We start from the raw sequence: 21,626 nt of genomic DNA on the forward strand, positions 1-21,626 counted from the left end.
ATCATGATTCTCACTTTTAATATTTTATTAAATTGATATCAATTATAAGAAATGTGTATGTAGTTAATATTAAAATTTTATTCTTAAGTACATAACATATATAAGTATGAGAAAAATGTATGCATTAACCAATGTATGAGTTTTATACATTATCACTACATCATTTATATTTAATCATCATTGAATCTTCAAAAAAGTAATCAAAATAAATGGTAGATAATATATTGATTATATATAAATCTTTACACTGACAATGCATAAATATTATACTATATAAGTATTTGTTAAAAACCTTACACATAACTTTAAACGTCACATGATCGTAGAATATTGAATTTTTTATTTATAAAAGTGCAAGAAATCACCTTTTTTATATAAAAAACCACTTTTTAAAAATTGATTTCCAGAAGTGTTTTTTTTAAAGGTGATTTTAAAAAATGTTTAGTTGAAATAGTAGATTTAAAGTGATGATTTTATTAAATAGATTTTTTTAGTTCAATTAAAAAATCAAATGGATTGTATATTTATCCATCCAAATCCAATATGGTCTTCTCATACTATCTCCATCAACAAAGTCACAACAAGAGATTCTTCTTCTATTATTTCTTTTTTTGTTAACTCTGTCATTTTGGTAGTGCTGCTTAAATTCATTAGTATTAATTACATTGAGTAACCAAATTTTTTGTTTCTTAAGTTGCTTAAACTGAATAAGAGAATGAGGGACAGAACACATCCTAGAATAGGGGCATTGGTTCCCAACGCCGACTGCCAATAGTGCAGGTTCGTGCCTCTGAGATGAGTGGTCGCCGGTGGTGCAGCTATGGGTTGTCTCCTTTGGCATAAACCCCAAATCAATTTTAACATAAACCCCTAAATAATTTTTAACTTAAACTTTCAAATCAATTTTTACCAAATCAAATTGAATTCTCCATAACCCTAAATGTCCAACCCTAAACACCTAATTAAATTATTTTCTTATTTTCTATTTTTAATAAAAAATTTGTTTTAATTTTATTTGTTTCTTTATTTTGTTTCTATTTTTATTTATTTCTTATTGTGTTGTTAATATTACAAATAATTTTTAAAAGTAATGTGAGGTAGCCCACTATATGTCTTGTGTCTTGTCGCGTTACCTTATATTGTTAATATTTCAAATAATTTGTAAAAGCAATATGAGTTAGCTCACTATAGACCTCGTATCTTGTTGATAAGTGTGAAATTATACTACATTTGTATTGTATTTTAGGACATAATTAGGACTTTATGATTGTTTTTAGCTTTTATTTCTCTTTGTTCGGGTTGAGCGGGTGTTTTTAGCTATGTTGTGCAGTTTGGATATATTAAAGCAAAAAAGAGTAGAGATTTGGTGCAAGAAGATTGAATTCAGTGTTGAGGCTATGTGAAGAACAACTGAAGGACCAAAAGAATTCATAGATGTTATATTATATATCTATTTTTAGATTTATTTCGTTGGGCTTAACCCAATATTTTGTAATTAGGATAAATAAGGGCTCTCCCTAAAAGATTTTACACTTTTTTTACATTACAATTCTCTAATTTAGAATTTGGGATTCTCTTTTATATTATAGTGAGTAATTCCCTTTGTTTCTAGGATTAGGGCTATGCCCTTTTACATTCAATAAATACGTGTTCTTACTTTTATTTCTTAGAGTGTTGTGATTTGAATCATTAAACTAAGTTTTACTCGTGTGAGTTGCCTGACCAACAAATTATACCTCTTAGATACATTAGGGAAGGACGATTGAACCCAACTATCTGACCATTCAGTTATTCAAACTAGAATCCTAATTCACGAGAGTAGTATTAGAATTCTCGGGGGTTTATGGAATTCACCTTGGGTTGCTATGAAGCGATTGGATAGAAAGATCCAAATAAATGATTTAATTGATAATCGTACCACAAGAGTAGGTGCGACTTCAATTGAGTACATGTGCCGGAGCTCGAGAGAGAGAATGACACATATCAAAGAGCAATTCACCTTCAACTTAAAGTTCATCAAAAAGAGCAAAACAAAGATTTGCGAGTGTAAAAGCGGTAACCCTTATCATGGGAACTCTTCTTAAATTAGATTTCAATATCTTTTGATTATTTTCATAATTAGTCTTGGAAATTGTTCTAAATTCAAATTTATTCCTTATTTGAGTTAAGTATAAACTAATTTTTATAATTAAAGGAGTTTTTCAGTCCTCGTGGGATCGATATTTTATTACTTGACGATATAATCGTGCACTTGTGATTTGACCTATCAAGTTTTTGGTGCCGCTGCTGGGGACTGTGTCAAAATTTCTTTAATTCTCAATTAATTCACTATTTAACTCTAGTGTATTACACATTTTCCTTGTTCTTGGTACCTCCAGAGGTTGCATAGAAAGGACTTTTCATAGAAGAAGAAGACAACAAAGAGAAAGAACAAGAGAAAGACATGTGCGTGTACAAACAATGGCTGAACGAGATGAAAACCCACTTTGCGACTATGCAGCCCCTAATGCTCGTAGTTCACGTACTGGAATAATTCGTCCAACTATTTTCTTTGCCATATGCTATGATCCAAATGGTGATGCAAAATCAATTTGGAGGTGGAGCTCATGAAGATCCTAATGCACATATTGATCAGTTCTTGGAATTTTATGAAGCAATGAGGATTCATGGGGCTTCTGAAGATGTTATTCGTCTCCGCATGTTTCCATATTCCCTAAGAGACAGAGATAAGACATGGCTAAGGAATCAAAATGCTGAAATTCAAGCAACATGGCGAACTTTGGCGGAGGCTTTTCTCAACAAATACTTTCCTTCTTCCAAAACTGTGCACTATATGCACCTCATCTAGAACTTCACTCAAAAGGATGGGGAGTCAATTGTTGAAGCTTGGGAAAGATTAAATGAGTTGACTGAAGCTTGCCCTCATCATGGTATTCCACCTTGGATGTTGGTTCAGAACTTTTCCAGTGGGCTAGACTTTCCATCACAACAACTATTGGACTCTTCAACAGGTGGTGCCTTTATGTGCAAAAGAATTGATGTTGCTTCAAATATCATAGAGAATGTGGTTTCTAATCATCACCAATGGGCGAATGAGAGGAGACATCATCCAAGAAGAGACTCCGATGCACAATATTCAGGCAATCAGATGGAGAAGGTAATTTCCACGTTGTAGAACCTTTCTTAAAGGTTTGGAAAACTAGAAAAGTATCATGCTAACACTATTGGGTATACTGCAACATGTGAGGGGTGTGGAGCAAAACGACATGAGTGGTCTGAATGCAAACATTTCACTGAACTTGAACATGGAGCATTAACTAATGAATAACCTGAATCATGCAACTACTATGACTACAAGGAGAAGAGCGGGCAACAATTCAACCCACCATATAGGCAGAACAATCCCAACCTTTCTTGGAAGAGCAACAACACTCTGAATCATCAATATCAGGATGGACCAGGTAACAGGAAACCTCCAAAAGGTTTCCACATGTACAATCTTCTCCTATTGATCCTACTCTTAAAACATTAACGAAAGGTCAGGAAAAATTGCTTGCTAACCAAAATTAATTTCATGAAGATCAAGTCATGATTAATAAAAGTTTTTCAAACATGCTTAAGGACTTGAATTCTAAAATAGAAAACCTGACCATCCATGGTAAACGCTGGAAACACAAATTGCCCAATAAGCTAGTAATCCTAATAGACAAATAGGGATGTTTCCAGGATAGTAAAAAAATCCAAATAATGAACATTGTAAAACTATCAAATTAAGGAGTGGAAATGAACTAAGTGATATTCCTCAAATTAGGAAAAATGCACAAGTGGAAGAGGAACACACTGAGACATAACCCCCTGAAGGGGAGCAAAATTTTGAAAAGATATCTAAGTATGTAGCTCCACCACCATATGTACCACCGGTTTCTTTTCCCCAAAGATTAGCAAAGGCAAAATTAGAAACTAAATTTGGGAAATTTTTGGATATTCTTAAGAAATTATATATCAACTTACCCTTCATTGAGACATTGTAGGAGATGCATGCATACACAAAATTTCTTAAGGATATTTTATCTAAAAAAGAAGACTAGAGGATTATGAAACAATCGCTTTAACTGAAGAGTGCAATGTTTTAATTCAAAATAAATTACCTCCTAAATTTAAATATTCTGGTAATTTTTCTATGCTATGTTTAATTGGAAATACTAGTTTTGATCACACCTTATGTGACTTAGGGGCAAGTGTGAGTCTCATGCCATTATCTGTGTGCAAAAAGTTGAAGTGGGTGAACTAAAACCCACTACTATATCACTTCAATTAGTAGATAGGTCAGTTAAATTCCATATAGACATCTTAGAGGATGTCCCTATCAAAGTTGGGAAATTTTTCATTCTAGCAGATTTTGTAATACTAGAGATGGGAGAGGATTCACAAATCTCAATCATATTAGGTAGACCCTTTTTGGCTACTGCTGGTGCTATAATTGATATAAAGAAGGGAAAACTTTCCCTAAGCATAAGGGATGAAAATTTTGAATTTAATATTGCTAAATCTATTAAACAACCTTCTCTTGAGGATTCATGTTTCAGAGTTGATATGCTGAACCAAGTTGTGAAAGAGGAAGCAACTAGAGTGCAATCTAAGGATCCCTTAGAGATATGCAGAGTAGATGGTGAGACTTCGGACATTGATGAGGAAGTGGTTGAGGTTATTGAATTTATGAATGCAAGCCGAACACTTCCTTACAACCCGCAAGATGAGACCTTGAAGGTAATGCCCAAATTTGAAGATTGGGAGGAGGGAAAACACCTAAAATTGAATTAAAAACACTCCCATCCACCCTCATGTATGAATTTATTGGACCTAATTCATCTTATCAAGTTGTTGTTAATGCTAAATTAAATAAATTGGAAACTGAAAAATTGCTAAGGGTCCTGAGAATGCACATGAAGGTAATATGATACACATTGAATGATATAAAAGATGCATAGAATTTTTATGGAACCTAACCATAAAACTTCAATTGAAAAATAGAGGAGACTAAATTCTAATATGAAAGAAGTGGTTAGGAAAGAAGTACTGAAACTTTTAGATGATGGGGTAATATATCATATATCTGATAGTGAATGGGTGAGCCCAATTCACGTGGTTCCTAAAAAGGGAGGATTGACTGTTGTGAAAATTGAGAAAAATGAATTAATATCAACTAGAATAGTCACAAGTTGGAGAATATGCATTGATTATAAAAAAATAAACACAACCACTAGGAAAGATCACTTCTCTCTCCCATTCACTAATCAAATGCTTGAAAGGCTTGCTACACATGAATATTTTTGCTATTTAGATGGGTACTCTGGATTTCATCAAATCCCCATTCACCCTGAAGACCAACAGAAAACCACTTTCACATGTCCTTATGGCACCTTTGCCTATAGTAGAATGCCTTTTGGGCTATGTAATGCCTCAGCCACTTTTCAAAGATGCATGATTGCAATATTTTCTGATTTTATAGAAAACATAATGGAAGTTTTTATGGATGATTTTTCTGTTTATGGACTTTCATTTGATGACTGCGTAACAAATTTGACAAAAATATTGTAGAGATGTGAGGAAGTGAATCTTGTATTAAATTAGGAAAAATGTCATTTCATGGTGCACGAGGGTATTATGTTGGGGCATTTAATTTCAGGAAAAGAGATATAGGTGTACATGGCAAAAATTGTAGTGATAGAAAATATGTCACCACCAATTAACATAAAATGTGTTAGGAGTTTCTTAGGCCATGCGGGATTCTACCGCGGATTCATAAAAGATTTTTCAAAAATTGCGAAACCTCTTTCTAACCTTTTAATGAAAGATATTGCATTTGATTTTAGTGTTGCTTGACTAGAATCGTTTTGTAGGTTGAAGGAGGCATTGGTCACTGCACCAATATTATAATCACCAGATTGAAATCTTCCCTTTGAAGTGATGTGTGATGCTACTAACCATGTTGTGGGAGCAGTGTTGGGCCAAAAGAAGGACAAGAAGATGCATGCAATCTACTATGCAAGCAAAACACTTGATGGAGCTCAAGTCAACTATGCCACGACAGAGAAGGAGCTACTAGCTGTTGTGTTTGACTTCGTAAAATTCAGGTCCTACCTAGTAGGTTCTAAAGTTATAGTCCATATTGATCACTCAACCCTGAGATAATTGATGAGTAAGAAAGAAGCCAAGCCACGTCTCATCCGATGGATTCTCCTTCTGCAAGAATTTGATCTGGAGATTGTTGATAGAAAGGGAACATATAATCCATTTCAGATCACTTATCTCGGCTTGAACATCCAAGTGGAGAGGAGGAGGACATACCTATTGATGATTCCTTTCCTGATGAGCAACTCCTCCTCCTCGACACTATAGAGGCACCTTGGTATACTGACTTTGTAAACTACATGGTAAGCAAAATTCTTCCACCTGAAATGACACCGCAATAGAAAAAGAAATTTTTCTCAGATCTGAAGAAGTATATCTGGGATGATCCTTACCTCTATCGACTTTGTGCTGATGGTATTTATAGAAGATGTGTTCCAGAAGAAGAAGTGTCAAATATCCTGAGTTGTTGCCACTCTGCCTCTTATGGAGGCCATGCAAGTACTTCAAACACAATAGCAAAGGTATTTCAATATGGTTTCTTTTGGCCACACATATTCATAGATGCAAGGAATTTTGTTCTCACATGTGATTCTTGCCAAAGGGTGGGGAACATATCAAAAAGGCATGAAATGCCAATGAACCCCATCCTTGAGGTGGAGATATTTGATGTATGGGGAGTTTACTATATGAGATCTTTTCCTACTTCAAACAACAACAAATATATATTGGTGGCAGTCGATTATGTTTCTAAGTGGGTGGAGGCAATTTCTTCTCCACACAATGATGCTAAAACAATCATCAAACTGTTTACCAAGATCATATTTCCAAGGTTTGGAGTCCCGAGGCTAGTTATTAGTGATGGAGGCTCAAACTTCATTGAAAGACATTCTGAAAACCTCTTGAAGAAGTATGGTGTTTCTCATCGAGTTGGTACCCCTTACCACCCTCAAACAAGTGGTCAAGTGGAAGTATCAAATCGTGAGATTAAGAGCATATTAGAGAAGATAGTGTTAAGGAGCAGGAAAGATTGGCCCTCAAAGCTTAATGATGCTTTATGGGCTTACCGTACTGCATATAAAACACCTATTGGTATGTCACCATTCAGGTTGATTTATGGTCAGTCTTGCCACCTTCTAGTGGAAATAGAGCATAAGGCGTATTGGGCAGTCAAATTGCTAAACTTTGATCTGAAAGTTGATGGAGAAAATAGGAAATTCCAAATGCAAGAGTTGGAAGAACTGCGGTTGGATACTTATGAGAATGCTCGTACTTACAAAGAAATAACAAAAAGATGGCATGACAAACACATAATCCGCAGAGAATTCTAAGTAGGAGAACTAGTTCTCTTATTCAACTCCAAATTGAGGCTCTTTCCAGGGAAGTTAAAATCTAGATGGTCAGGTCCGTTCAGAGTCACCAAGGTTTACCCGTATGGAACAGTTGAGATATAGAATGAGGAAAGGGGAAACTTCAAGGTGAATGGTCAACTTTGAAGCATTATCTAGCAGATAAGTGAATGGAGAAACAAACAAACATAGCCCTCTTGGATCCTACATGAGCTACAAAGATCAACCGTCAAACTAATGACGTTAAACGAATGCTTCGTGGGAGGCAACCCACACTAGAAGTACATTTTTCAATTCATTAATTTTAGTGTTTTAGTGTTGGCTTTAGTGTCTCCTTGAGTTTGGAGCCTTTGTAGGGGGATATATATAGTGTCGGCCACACAAAAAATTGTGTTGTTGCCGAGGATATTTGCACCTAGTCCATCTAGGACATATGACCATTTGGGACATTTTTCTCTTCTTTTGCAAGTACGCCCACTACGACCAATGAAGCCAACAACTTATAATTGGCACATGAGTTAAGGATACTTCATACCTAACCATACCTAACCCGTGAATTTTCTTTTTCTTTCTCTTATTGTTTAGACTTTTACATTGGGGACAATGTAAATTTCTAAGTTTGAAGGGGTTTTGCATCCAGATTGTTCATTGATGTCATGTATACCATATAGCTTTTAAAAAATTTAGGTGGAATATTCATATTATCATGCATTATCATATGTTTCATATATCATCTATCCCTTGATTTGTTCTATTTGTTGTCTATATACTTTAAATGAAAAAGTATGCATGAATGATGATTGTTGATCTGTGACCCTCATTGAAGAAAAACTTGCAGATAGAATAATAACTTGAAAGACATTAGATTTGACAATTGTGAATTAAATTTGGTTAAATAAAGGTCTTTGTTTCATAACTTTTGCAGAATGTACCAAATGTGAGAATCTTGAGCAAAACACAATAAGGGTTCTGATTTGAATTGACAATTACATAAAACCCATTTTTTTCTTTTATGAGTGCATAATTTTCTATGATTGTATGTTCTAAAACTTGATTTGTGATCATTTCAAGATTGAAGTATGTCTGTATGCATTAAAATGATATAGGCAAGTAGGACTTTTTTTTACCTTCAACTGCCTGCTATAAACATCGAAAACTCATTAGTTGTCCACTTTTGAGTCTGAACTTCAATCATTTTTCATAGCTACTCAAATTGGCGTTTGGGGTAATTTATGATGTTTGGTTGAAGCAATGAGAAAGGTAAAAATATCATGTGTGATGAAAGAATCCATAAAAAGGTGAAGAAGAAAATAAATCAATAAATTTCACTCATTCTCTTTTAGAAAATCTCAACAACAAAAAAAGAAAAAAAAAGAAGAAATACAAAGTATACTAAAAGAGAAGGGACTGAAAAAAAAAATATTTTGTAAGGAGAATGGTTGATTAAAAAAAGGTCATATGATAAAGTAAGTTCTATCAAGATAATCTCAATGCTTCAATCAGATGTCAAAAATGTTTAAGTATTTTTGGAAACATTTGTAAGCCTTTTGAATTATATTTTCTTTGACTACCCCACCTTAAATCATTCATTTTGGCCCCATTACAACCATTTAAAGACCTCTTGACTTTTGCATGCATTCAAATACACTCGGTGGCGATTTGGTCTATAATCAAGTCTATGGTAATTTACTTTCATGAAATTTTTGGAGTGAAACACTATGATCCTTAAACACATAAGAGTGATGAAAGAATAGTGACCCTAATTCATGCAACTATTATGACTTAAAGACTTAGCTTGAATTAAATTTATATATGATTGTCTTGTCTTGATGTCTGGATTGTTTCAAAATAAACATGAGATTATTTGTTATTTTGGGTCATAATTTCTATATCATCATTCATGATTGTGAAAGTTAGATATAATACTTGCTTGAGGACAAGTAAGATATAAGCTTGAGAAATTTGATAAGTGTGAAATTATACTACATTTGCATTGCATTTAACTTGCATTTTAGGACATAATTAGGACTTTAGGATTGTTTTTAGCTTTTATTTCTCTTTGTTCGGATTGAGCAGGTGTTTTTAGCTATGTTGTGTAGTTTGGATGAATCAAAGCAAAAAAAGGAATTGAGATTTGGTGCAAGAAGATTGAATTAAGTGTTGAGGCTATGCGAAGAACAATTGAAGGACCAAAAGAAGTCATAGATGTTATATTATATTCCTATTTTTAGATTTGTTTTGTTGGGCTTAGCCCAATATTTTGTAATTAGGATAAATAAGGGTTCTCCCTCAAGGATTTTACACTTTTTTTTACATTACAATTCTCTAATTTAGAATTTGAGATTCTCTTCTACATTATGAGTGAGTAATTCCCTTTGTCTCTAGGATTGGGGCTATGCCCTTTTACATTCAATAAATATTTGTTCTTACTTTTATTTCATTGAGTGTTGTGATTTGAATCATTAAACTGAGTTTTGTTTGTGTGAGTTGTCTGGTCAACAAATTACACCTCTTAGATACATTGGGGAAGGACCGAGAGGTGAACCCAACTATCCGACCATTCAGTTATTCAAACTAGAATCCTAATTCACGAGGGTAGTATTAGGATTCTCGAGGGTTTCTGGAATTCACATTGGGTTGCTACGAAGCGATTGGATAGAAAGATCTAAGTAAATGATTTAATTGATAATCGTACCACGAGAGTATGTGCGACTTCAATTGAGTACATATGCTGGAGCTCGAGAGAGAATGACACATATCAAAGAGCAATTCACCCTCACAACTTAAAGTTCATGAAAAAGAGCAAAACAAGGATTTGCGAGTGTAAATGCGGTAACCCTTATCCTGAAAACTCTTCCTAAATTATATTTCAATATCTTTTGATTATTTTCATAATTATTCTTGACAATTGTTCTAAATTCAATTTTATTCCTTATTTGAGTTAAGTATAAATTAATTTTTATAATTAAGGGAGTTTTTCAATCCTCGTATGATCGATATTTTATTACTTGACGACATAATCGTGCACTTGTAATTTGCCATATCACTTGTCGTGCTGCCTTATGTTGTTAATATTTTAAATAATTTTTAAAAGCAATGAGAGATAGCCCACTATAGGCATCGTGTCTTGTCGCACTACATTATATTGTTAATATTTCAAATATTTGTTTTTAAGAGCAATGCAAGGTATATGTCCTGTGTCTTGTCGTACTACCTAATGTTGTTAATATTTCAAATAATTTTTAAAAGCAATGTGAGGTAGCTTACTATAGACCTCATGTCTTGTCATGCTACCTTGTGTTGTTAATATTTCAAATAATGTTTAAAAGCAATGTGAGGTAGTCCAATATAGACCATGTGCCTTATCACATTGTCTTATGTTGTTAATATTTCCAATAATTAAAAAATATCAACCAATCAATTATTTTATAAAAGAACAACGTAGCCTTAATTTCTCTATTGTAGCTAGAGATACGTATGGGCAGATATTCCCCTGTCACACACAAAAAATAAAAAAAAAAGGTTTTTGGTCTTTCTTTATTTTATTTAATAATATGAGAGTAAAATTAATATTTTGAGTCATTATTCACATAATTAATTTAGGTACCGTCTTTTATAACAGGCGGTATGAGGTACCTAATATCTTACTCATCCGTAATCGACTTTCGAACTTAATTTCTCTCTATTAGCAGACAAATCTTTTATAAAAAATTGGTTTTTCATGTTTTCCTCTAAAAAATGACGACTCTATTATATTTATTTGTATATCTCATGTCGTGTCCATGAAAGTGGGGTAGCGACAATATCCGCTCATGATCGAGTCATACCGGTGACAGTGAGCATGTATGATCAAGTCCTGATCATCCTTAATTGTTCAAACCTTAATCCGGTAGCTTTAGGTAAATGATGTTGTTTATAACATATACTAAATTAAATATTTATGCTATTTTATACATAAGATGGTATTATTTGTACATTGTCAATATAAAGAATTATACACTTAATATATAATTCACCATTCATTTATATTAATTTTTTGAATAATCAATAATGACTAAATATGAATGAAGTATGACTTTGTATTTAAACTTATAAACTGTTAGTTTATATATTTTTTTCTAATTTACGAGCTAATCCTACTAAATGATTTTGATTCAATCTATTGGCTATTATTTCAGTAGCTTATAAAGTTATAATCTCTTATTTTTATATATTATATATTGTTATTGCATCTGCTACTCTTAATGTTTACTTATATTTGACTATTAAAAAATAATACAAATGAGTAATATAATAATTGTATATTAATATTTATACTAATATGATATTATATATATATATATATATATATATATATTACACTTTTTGTACTAATTTTGTAAGATGGGAGAGATTTGTGGACAAGAAAAATATGGAGTAGTCTACTCTCTGCCCATAGGTTACACATCTCAACCAAAAACACCAAAGACTTTTATTTTTTAAAGTTGAAACTCCAAAGAATATAAACCAATTAGGTACGAAATGAATATAAAGAAACGAACTTATTATGAGTAAAGTTTATCATTTTCATAATCCTGCATCACAAATCACATGTAAAAGATCTCTCTACTTTCACTTTTATGTTATAAAACAGTGGTCAGATACTCAGGTTCATTTGATCCACCCATGCATCACATTTTTTAGAAACCTTGAAGATCGAAATCAACCCCCGGATAATATTAACTAATTTAACCCATATCAAGAAGCAATATAAAACTGAAATGCTGACCCTGCTCCAAATACCATGCACTTCACGTTACTCAAAAGGAGAACATTTCTTTTAATATTGTCATTAGATAGTGGATCATTCAGAGTTCCTACAAATTAAGGGATCTCAAACCAATCAAAATACATCATTTAATTAGAAAAAAAGTTATAAAAAAATAAATAAATATTTTATATTATTTTATATAATATTATTGGATAGGAATATGAGGACAATAACTTTTTGGGACAGAGAATCTCAGTTCCAAATTAACTACAAATTTGCTATTGGAATTTACATATTCATACAACCTAATGCCAATATATATAACATTAACAAAAATGTTATCATTGCAATCAACAAAATTTACAAATTTATATATCGGGTGTCTGGTATATCTACTTGAAAAGTTAGCGGGAGACTGAAAGTTCAGGAACGAAAACTTATGAGTTATTATGACTAATAAATCAGTCAAATTTAACGTGTGATTTCAAACACGTGTACACCTCATAAATTTTTCTTAACATTTTCCTTGCATATGAGAATAACTCACGTGTAACCTTAGGAGCAGCGAGTTTCTTTAGAGTGTTGTTTTGACATACCGGTTATCAAACTGGTCAGGATATTGGTATAATGGTACAATAGTTCAACTGGTAGTTCAGTAATTAAATTGCATGCCGGTTAAACCGATCATACATACTTATATTTATATATATAAACATATAACAATTTTTTCAAAGTACATACTCAAATTTATTATTCATATTCATAATCTACTCAAAATTCACACAAACAAACCTGACTTTAAGTCTTTAACAAATTCAAAGTCTAAATTACAAAACATATATCAATCCAAAAGTATCGCTTAACAACCGTAAAATATAAATAAATGACCCAAGTTCACAAACTCACTCTACAAAATAAATAAATTTGGAGTTTTAACATTTAACACCAAGAAGTCAAAATGTCTCGTATTGAAATTACATTTTTGTACTCAATCCTATCTTCAGACAGTACTCTTAAATTACACAAATGTCACTCAGATTACACACGAATGTTAGGAACCAAAATGTGTAATCTAAGTATGTCTTAGAAGCATGTGCTTTGAAAAGTTGAAGAAGGGTTGGAAAGATGAGTTACCTTATAATGAATTTTTAAGTTTTTTTAAAAAAAATATGTGTATAAACTGACCGGTTTAGTCAAATACGACCGGTTCACCAGTTTTGATCGGTTTTGATATTTCGTCGGTTCAGCATCTGTACCGTACCGGTTAGGGTCCGCTTCACCAGTTTTCCGGCCGGTACGATTTTTACATGATTCGTTTTTTATGCATTAACAGTTAAAGATTATGGAAAGGAAATATAATAAATCAATAAATAATATAAAAGTAGAATATAAAATGACTATAATAACTTTATTTAATACATATTGTAAAAATAAAGAAAGAAATATGTGATGGAAAATGAATATCAAATAAGTATATAATTGAAAAGTAAAAAACTAGAAAAAATGGAATAACAAATTAATTAAAATATTAAAAAATATCAGTAATTGAAATAAGTACATTAAATTTAAGGATAATGCAACTTATGGATAAAGTTTATTCAAGATAAACTTTGAGCACCATTTTAGTCAAAGTTTTGGAAAAATAAAAACTGAAGATCATAGAAGAGAGGGATATTCAAATTTAAATAATTGCCAATGTTGGACCAGCAATTCAAAATTGGGGTTGGTGGCATCTAATTGCCTTTTTGACTATCTGTCCCAGGTTGCGTCTTCAAGTTCAAGGTTGTCCCTTTTCGGGTCCACATAACTCATAGCTAGAGAATCAAACTTTATTATTATTATATTTTCAGATAAAAAATGGAAGAATTACCTCACTGAGTCACTGACTCAAAACTATTACTGCACGTGTGTTGCAGCAGGGTCACCTTACTGTGATAAAGAGACTACGAAAAGTAAGAAAGAACGCTCCACAAGGCTATAACTTGTGGGTAATCATTCCACACGAATAATAATTGTGTTGAAAACAACTATCTTAAAAATATTGTTTAAGAAATAGTGGTATAAAAAGTGTAAAAGAAGAATAGCAATATAAACAATTGAAGTATGATTTTGCATTAAGAGGAGAAACATATTTTTTATTATTTTTAATTGAAAAATAATCTAAATAATAACCATTGAAAACTAAAATTTGTTATGTGTCGCAATGCTCAAAGAATGTGTTACTAAATAAATTCATGCAAATTTAAAATTCCATCAAGTCTTAACACAATGCATAGAAGTTTTTAAAACATAACTAATTAAGTAATTAAAAAGACTCGAGGTAACTTAAAAACTTTGAGGAAATTACTTTGTGACATGAATTTAAGATTTATTCAAAATTGATTTGTCATAAAGAATTATAACTAAAATTTAAATTTTCCAACAACAACACATATGTGAAGCTAAAAATTAAGATCACTAGTTAACTCGGTATTAATTAAGAATATATGAGTATATCTCTTAACAAGTATTAATATCAAAAATTGAATTTTTAATCTATTGATGTTTCTAAAAATTTAATAGAGCTCTATACTACTAGAGTAATTTATTGGTAACTTAGTGTAAGTTGACACATTGCCATAATTTTTTTTCTTTTGGAAGAGAAACATATTTTAACACAAATTTAACTATTTAATTATACCATCAAGTTAAAAAAACAGTGACCAAGACAATTCTACTCCACGGGACCACAACCGCACATTGCAATGTTCTTCTTCTTTTCATATATGCCCCTCATCCCACTTTCATCAAATGCTGTTTCTTTCTCTTTTGGTCAATTAAACTGTAGCTTCTAGCCTTAAAGGAACTGTTCTGATAGGACTCATTTTGTTCTTCTTATATATATACCAAACTTGTTTGTTCTGTTCCCTTCTTTATATAATGATCCTTGGATGATATATCTTACTATTTAGGGAGCTTGAAGAGCAAGATAACCTTGTTATTAGGGAAGAAGGAAGAGTAATATTCAATCAATCATGTCTTTGATGATGAATGAATAAGCAAGGTAACACTTTTTTGACCATAGAAAGCCACCAATTAAAGAAAAGCAACTTGAGTTGAAAAGTTTCATTCTCTCCATAGCTTTTTTCATTGCTTCTTTCTTCCTTCCTTTCTTTCCCACACGCTTCTTATCTTTCCTCATCAATAAGCTCTCAAAGTTCAACCCAAATTTTGTTGAGCTTTCTCATTTGATAGAAGGGTATGCAAATGATGGCTCAAGTAAAGATTGATGCTTTCATGTGTTTAGAAACAAAAATGAAAGGTGGTGTTTTGAGTAATGAGAAGTTGGATCTGAAGGTGATGATTGAAGAGTTGGAGTCAAATATTGAAGTGCCTTCAGTGTTTATATGTCCAATCTCATTGGAGCCAATGCAAGAGCCAGTGACCCTTTGCACAGGTCAAACCTATGAAAGATCCAACATCCTTAAATGGTTGTCACTTGGTCACAAAACTTGTCCTACAACAATGCAAGAGCTTTGGGATGATTCTGTCACACCAAACAAGACTTTGAGCCATTTAATCCTCACTTGGTTCTCTCACAAGTACTTGGATTTGAAGAAGAAGTTAGAGGATGTGCAAGGAAGAGTTTTGGAACTCTTGGACATGCTCAAGAAGGTTAAAGGTCAAGCTAGAGTTAAAGCACTTAAGGATCTAAGGCGAATTGTTACTTCTCATGTGTGTGCAAGGAAGGTTGTTGAAGAAAATGGTGGGATTGGTTTGGTTTCTTCTTTGTTGGGTCCTTTCACTTCACATGCTGTTGGGTCTGAAGCAATTGGGATAATTGTGAATTTGGATTTGAGTTTGGAGTTGAAGAGAAATCTTATGCATCCAGCTAAGGTTTCATTGGTGGTGGATATTATGAATGAAGGAACAATAGAGACAAAGATGAATTGTGCAAAGTTGTTTCAGATTTTTTTAATGGAAGGGAATGACTACGAGACAGAAATTGTGTCAAGTTTGAGTCTTTTAGTTGGGTTATTAAGGTTAGTTAGGGATAAGAAAAACCCAAGTGGGGTTTTAACTGGGCTTATATTACTTAAGTCTATATGTTCCCATGAATCAGTTAGAACTTCTTTGGTAAGCATAGGAGCAGTTCCTCAAATGATTAAGCTTTTGCCTAATTTGAATAATGAGTGCTTAGAAATAGCACTTCATATTCTAGAGGTGTTATCAACCATTCCAGAGGGGAGATTGGCTTTGAAAGAATGTCCAAATATTATTCCTTATGTGGTGAAGTTATTGATGAGAGTTTCTGAGAGCTGCACACAAATTGCATTGTCAATATTGTGGGCTATTTACAAGCTTGCACCAGAGGAATGTGCAGCACAAGCAGTGGAAGCTGGTTTGGCAGCAAAATTGTTGCTAGTAATTCAGAGTGGCTGCAATCCTGTGTTGAAGCAAATGTCTTCTGAGTTTTTGAAAATGTGTAGTTTGAATTACTCTGCTAGTATCTTGATTTCTAAGTGTATGCTCACCACAACAATACAATGAAAATTAAGTAAATTTTGTTCATAGTTTCATGTACAGCCAACTGTGTCTACATTTTTTTCCTTTTTAATCTAAAATCACTTATTTTTATGAAATTCTCCTTTTTTATTTTGTACATAGAGCAAATGCAAATCTAAGGTATATTATATAACCTAGTTGGTGCTCAAATTTGCATCTAGATTTCTTTGATGCCAAACATGCTATTGGTACTCCTACATAGAAATAAGTAGAGGGACAATAATGATGGCAACGAGTAGCAAATATGATGCTTTGCAATGGTTGAGTGAGTGTGAGCGACAATAGTGTGTTAGTGTATGTTATGGACACTGATTGAATGTGAGTGAGTCATAGTGACTTTTTTTGGTTGCAATTTTAGGACTCGTTTGACATGTTCTATCTTGCTAGCCTAATGTACTTTTTTTATGGCATGATGGTTGATTTAGGAAGAAGTATTCCCTCCATAATTTCATGTTAGAATATCGTTTTCACCACTACTATTGTTGTGACCACCACATTAGTCTTATTGTTATTTGGTGCACAAAAAACCTTAAACACTACTAATAAAGATTAGAATATCATATTTTATTTACCAAAATTGTCATTCACTATTTGTTATGGGCGTGACTCGAACTCTAAACATCCTTTATTCCATTCCTTAAACCCTTATATCTTAACCATCAGACTACCTTGTGACCCCCAAATTACTTAGTTAAATAAAAATATTTTTGTAACATATTCATTGTTCATTTAAATAAGACTAATATAAGATTTTTTTTCCATTCAACCTTTTAAAAACACATATATTTGACTTACTACTAACCAGCCAAGCCAAATCCTAGCTAGGGCTATAGACAAAACATCTAATTGACTGAGTGATTTATATAAACTTACGTGTGTAGTTATTTATCTCAACAAATATTATTCACAAAAATTGAATTATTGATCTTTTGGTTTTTCTAAGAATCTAATGAAATTTACCCTACTAAATTAACACCTTATTGAAAGTTCTAAAAGTTGAGACTCTCCATAATTTATTTGTTCTTGAAGATGAATGGTTGGCTTTTAAATTATCAAATAGTAACTATTAAATGTTTGTTGGTTCAAAAAAGGTAACGGGTCAAAAAGCAACAGCTTGGATCTGGTAGGTTTAGATTTGGTCAAGATCTGGAGAATATGTTGCTGCCTATTTTTTTCCTTCTCTTGGGATTGCTATCTATTATTAATACGAACACATAATTTATTACATGCATATTCATATTTCAAATTCGAACCCTATTGTACCCTTTAACCTGGGCTATCGCCTGGGACTGGAGGGCTTCAACGGGCCACTGAATCATTTAGATATAGGGGAAAAATTTCACCTTCCAAGTTGATGTTTTTAATTTTATACCCATTACTAAAACTATTTCCCAAAGATACCCTTATACTCCTCAAACTTCCTTGTTCACCCTAAGCCTCTCACTTAGGTTTAGGGGTGAACGAGACCCAACCCAACCCAATCCGTAGACTCGTCTTAACTCAATGACTTAGGGATGAGTCTGATTTGTCCAAATAAATAAAAAAGGACAATCCCGATTAATATGGATAGATATGTCATAAAAAAGGACAAGTTCAGGTCTATGTTCGTGTCACCCGGTCCATTCCTTATAATTATATATCAAGAATAGTTGAATAAATACCTATCAATACTGATATGTTCAACCCACATAACTCATACACCTACGAGCTCACACACCATATCCACACCACTAATCATGTGATCTTTACTCCTTACCTTTTTTAGTTTTTGTGTACTTTGTGTGAACTCCAATCTAAGTTTCATTTTCCAGTTAATAACTAGTTATTGTATTCATTTTTGTGTGAACTTTTGAGTATTGAAATGTTGTTGTTATTTTAGTTCTCATATGTTTTTTATCATTTATAAGAACACTTCAACTTATGTTGACACTTGACAGTTTAAATTGTTCTGAAATTCTCAATGTTTTCTATAATTTTCAGTCACGGGATTGTGATATGTTTTAGTTTGAATGATTCAACTTACGGTTTGTAGTTTATATACTGATGTATGTGGGATGTAGGTTTTAGTTGAGTTTATATACATATTGTGATAATTTTGATTATGCATGCTTAAATATTTGGAAAAAAAATCTAAGTTTCTCATTTTGTCCCTTTTCCAACTCGGGCTCGTCCATATCTTGTTGACCCATCTAATTTTGGACTCGTCCCTCACGCATCCCATCCTAATTAAGGATAGGTTCAGATTCAAAAATTGACCCGATCAATATTTAGGGATGGGTGAGGGACATGCTTAACCCGTCTCATACTTAACCTGTCCCAAGCTCACCCCTACTTAGATTGAACATTGATTGGCTAAAATTTGTCTCCTACCAACCTAAATATTGATTGTGCTATTTTTGAATATGAACACGGTCCTATAGATGAGTATCTTGACCCTGAATATCAATCAGGTTATTTTTTAACTACTTGATGAAAAATTCAATTAGAAGTAATGCATCTTTTAGGTGAAATATTCTTGATATTATTTATTATTATCGTTATATAATTTTACATATCAAATGATATATGCATATAATTTGCCAATCATTGGTTATATCTTCAACCTACTAAAACTATTACATGTGTACCACTTTTTTTTAGTTTTTAGAAATGTTTTTATAGAAAATGATTAAATATGATACATCTCACAATTTTAATGGACGAATTGGATAACTTATCTCTAATATGAGGAGAGATAAATTATCTTTAGATATGAGTATATACTTTATTCTCTATATGATCAAAAAAATTAGAAAATCAATGACATATGAAATGATTTAGACATTGTAGAAATAAATGATTTGCAAAAGAGTGTCCTAAATAATTAACAAAAACAACTAAAAATATAATTAAAATATGAAATTACATATCGTTGCAACAAAATGCACTATCTACCATGTCAAATAAAAGTCATATGTACCAATGCGTGTTGGTTCTAGTAATACATATTTGATTCCCCTTAAGTAACATTTTGGGTTCGAGTATTGTGGATACAAAAATGTCCGCTGATAAAATTAGTCTCACATACATGTAGATGTTTTCAGCTCAAACGTAATTACCTCGAGTGCAGGAAATACATGTGGAAAACCAAAAGAAAATCAAAGTCATATATGATCATGAGGTTCTGCAAGGTCAAATTTGTCTATTATCTAATTAAAATATTAATTGAGTTTAATTATTGAAGTCAAAACTAATCATTCACTCAATAAAATCCAGCCATATAGGGGTCTAATATGTTTGACTCGTACCGGTGAGTGTGTAGAGTCTTCTCAACCTATGGCTTACCTCTCCTACCCCATACTCACAAGCTCCCCATTCCTTCTTTTGTATTTAACAGTATCAAATGTTCCAAAATTTTCATATTTTTATGTCTCAAATCAATCATATCACATCAAGTAATAAAAATAAACCATTTTTTATTTTTATATTTTTCTAAAATTAGTTAGTACTTTTTAATCGGAATGAAACACAATAAATTACCAGATGTTCTGAACAAATATTCTCCGACCCTTTTGTAATAACACCTTTTCTTCTTCTATACCAAAGACATAAACATCTCAAACATATATCATTGACATTAAGTTCTCAGGCCCTATCCACACACGATCATTTTTTTCCTACCATTGTCAACTTTGGAGATACACTCTTCTATTTTTTTATTTAATTAAAAAACTCTATTATTACCTTTTAATCAAAATTTAAAATTTAGATAATTTCAAAACTAATTTTACAGAGTAACTATAGTTTAATATGTTATCTATATATAGCTAGTTCACACATCAAGTATTATTAAGATTGTATTAATTATCATATCGGTCAGAGTACTAATACAGTTGTACAATAATTCAACTAGTATTTTACTAATTAATCATATCAGTCCAATTATATATATTATAATAAATATAATAAATTTTATTTGAAATATATAACTAAATTATTATAGCGATAAATCTCTAACCATGTTATAAACAATTACTTGAATCTTTAATGAGTCATTTTGAAAATTGTTAATTTTTCATGTCCAAAACAATTTTAATTGGGAATGACCACATACTGATCTTTATCATGTATTCTTGTTTGGACCAGTTTAATTGCATATTTGCTAGAATTATTATAATGTATGTGTATGAGGATTGGATATCTGGTTGAACGGAAGAGTAAGGTATTTATAATTATGCCCAAAAACTAATTTTATTTAGCGAACAATTATTAACCAGAACAAAAAAAGGTACAAATTACCCTAAAAGTACAATCTCCCATTATCTGATAGTGCCTTTATGAAATAAGTTGGTAACGTATTAGTCTGTTTATAAAATTATCACGGCGTGTTAGATTAAGTTCCTACACGTTTTAAAATTACACGAATTAAAATCCATAAAAATGATGGTTGATGTTTTAAAATTTTGAAGGCCAGAGTGTCGTGGCAAACTTCTTTGGCAAATCTATTTAAATCTAAACATATCTGATACTATTAAAGAGAATGAGAGTGAGAAATGAAGAAAATATTGAATTACTGATATGTAACTAGAACTTAGCATTGCTCAACTTCTTTTAAAGACAAAACTCATGTGTCAATTCTCAATTGTACATACTCCATGAGGTTCCATTTTTTGTGTGTTCACTATTCAGCTTCTTTTTACTCGGGCTATATGGGCACACTATTTGAACCCAAAGAATATATGGCCCAAAGCAAAAAAATTCAAGCAGAATAAAACATTGGGGTTATTTAAAAATTTTAAAATCGCCGCTGCCGGGGATCGAACCCGGGTCACCCGCGTGACAGGCGGGAATACTTACCACTATACTACAACGAC

At 32.2% G+C, this 21,626-nt stretch overlaps 1 protein-coding gene, 1 non-coding gene and 1 pseudogene across 2 annotated transcripts; 2 read left to right on the forward strand and 1 right to left on the reverse strand.

The window, feature by feature from the left end:
• The first annotated feature begins 5,967 nt into the window (after nt 1-5,967).
• LOC109338982 lies at nt 5,968-7,583 on the forward strand (annotated as a pseudogene).
• A 7,368-nt stretch (nt 7,584-14,951) lies between these two features.
• LOC109338981 (U-box domain-containing protein 30-like) lies at nt 14,952-16,785 on the forward strand. The gene has a single exon (XM_019576335.1). The coding sequence runs from the start codon at nt 15,469-15,471 to the stop codon at nt 16,756-16,758; it is 1,290 nt and encodes a 429-aa protein (XP_019431880.1). The 5' UTR covers nt 14,952-15,468; the 3' UTR covers nt 16,759-16,785.
• A 4,769-nt stretch (nt 16,786-21,554) lies between these two features.
• On the reverse strand, nt 21,555-21,626 carry TRNAD-GUC. The gene has a single exon. It is a non-coding gene; the product is annotated as a tRNA-Asp (tRNA).

The sequence above is a fragment of the Lupinus angustifolius genome, unplaced genomic scaffold (genome assembly GCF_001865875.1).
Source record: "Lupinus angustifolius cultivar Tanjil unplaced genomic scaffold, LupAngTanjil_v1.0 Scaffold_50_82, whole genome shotgun sequence".
In the NCBI taxonomy this organism is placed as follows: Eukaryota; Viridiplantae; Streptophyta; class Magnoliopsida; order Fabales; family Fabaceae; genus Lupinus; species Lupinus angustifolius.

Excerpts from the sequence above, each read along its gene's own strand:
- LOC109338981 (XM_019576335.1), top strand. The coding sequence starts at position 15,469 with ATGCAAATGATGGCTCAAGTAAAGATTGATGCTTTCATGTGTTTAGAA.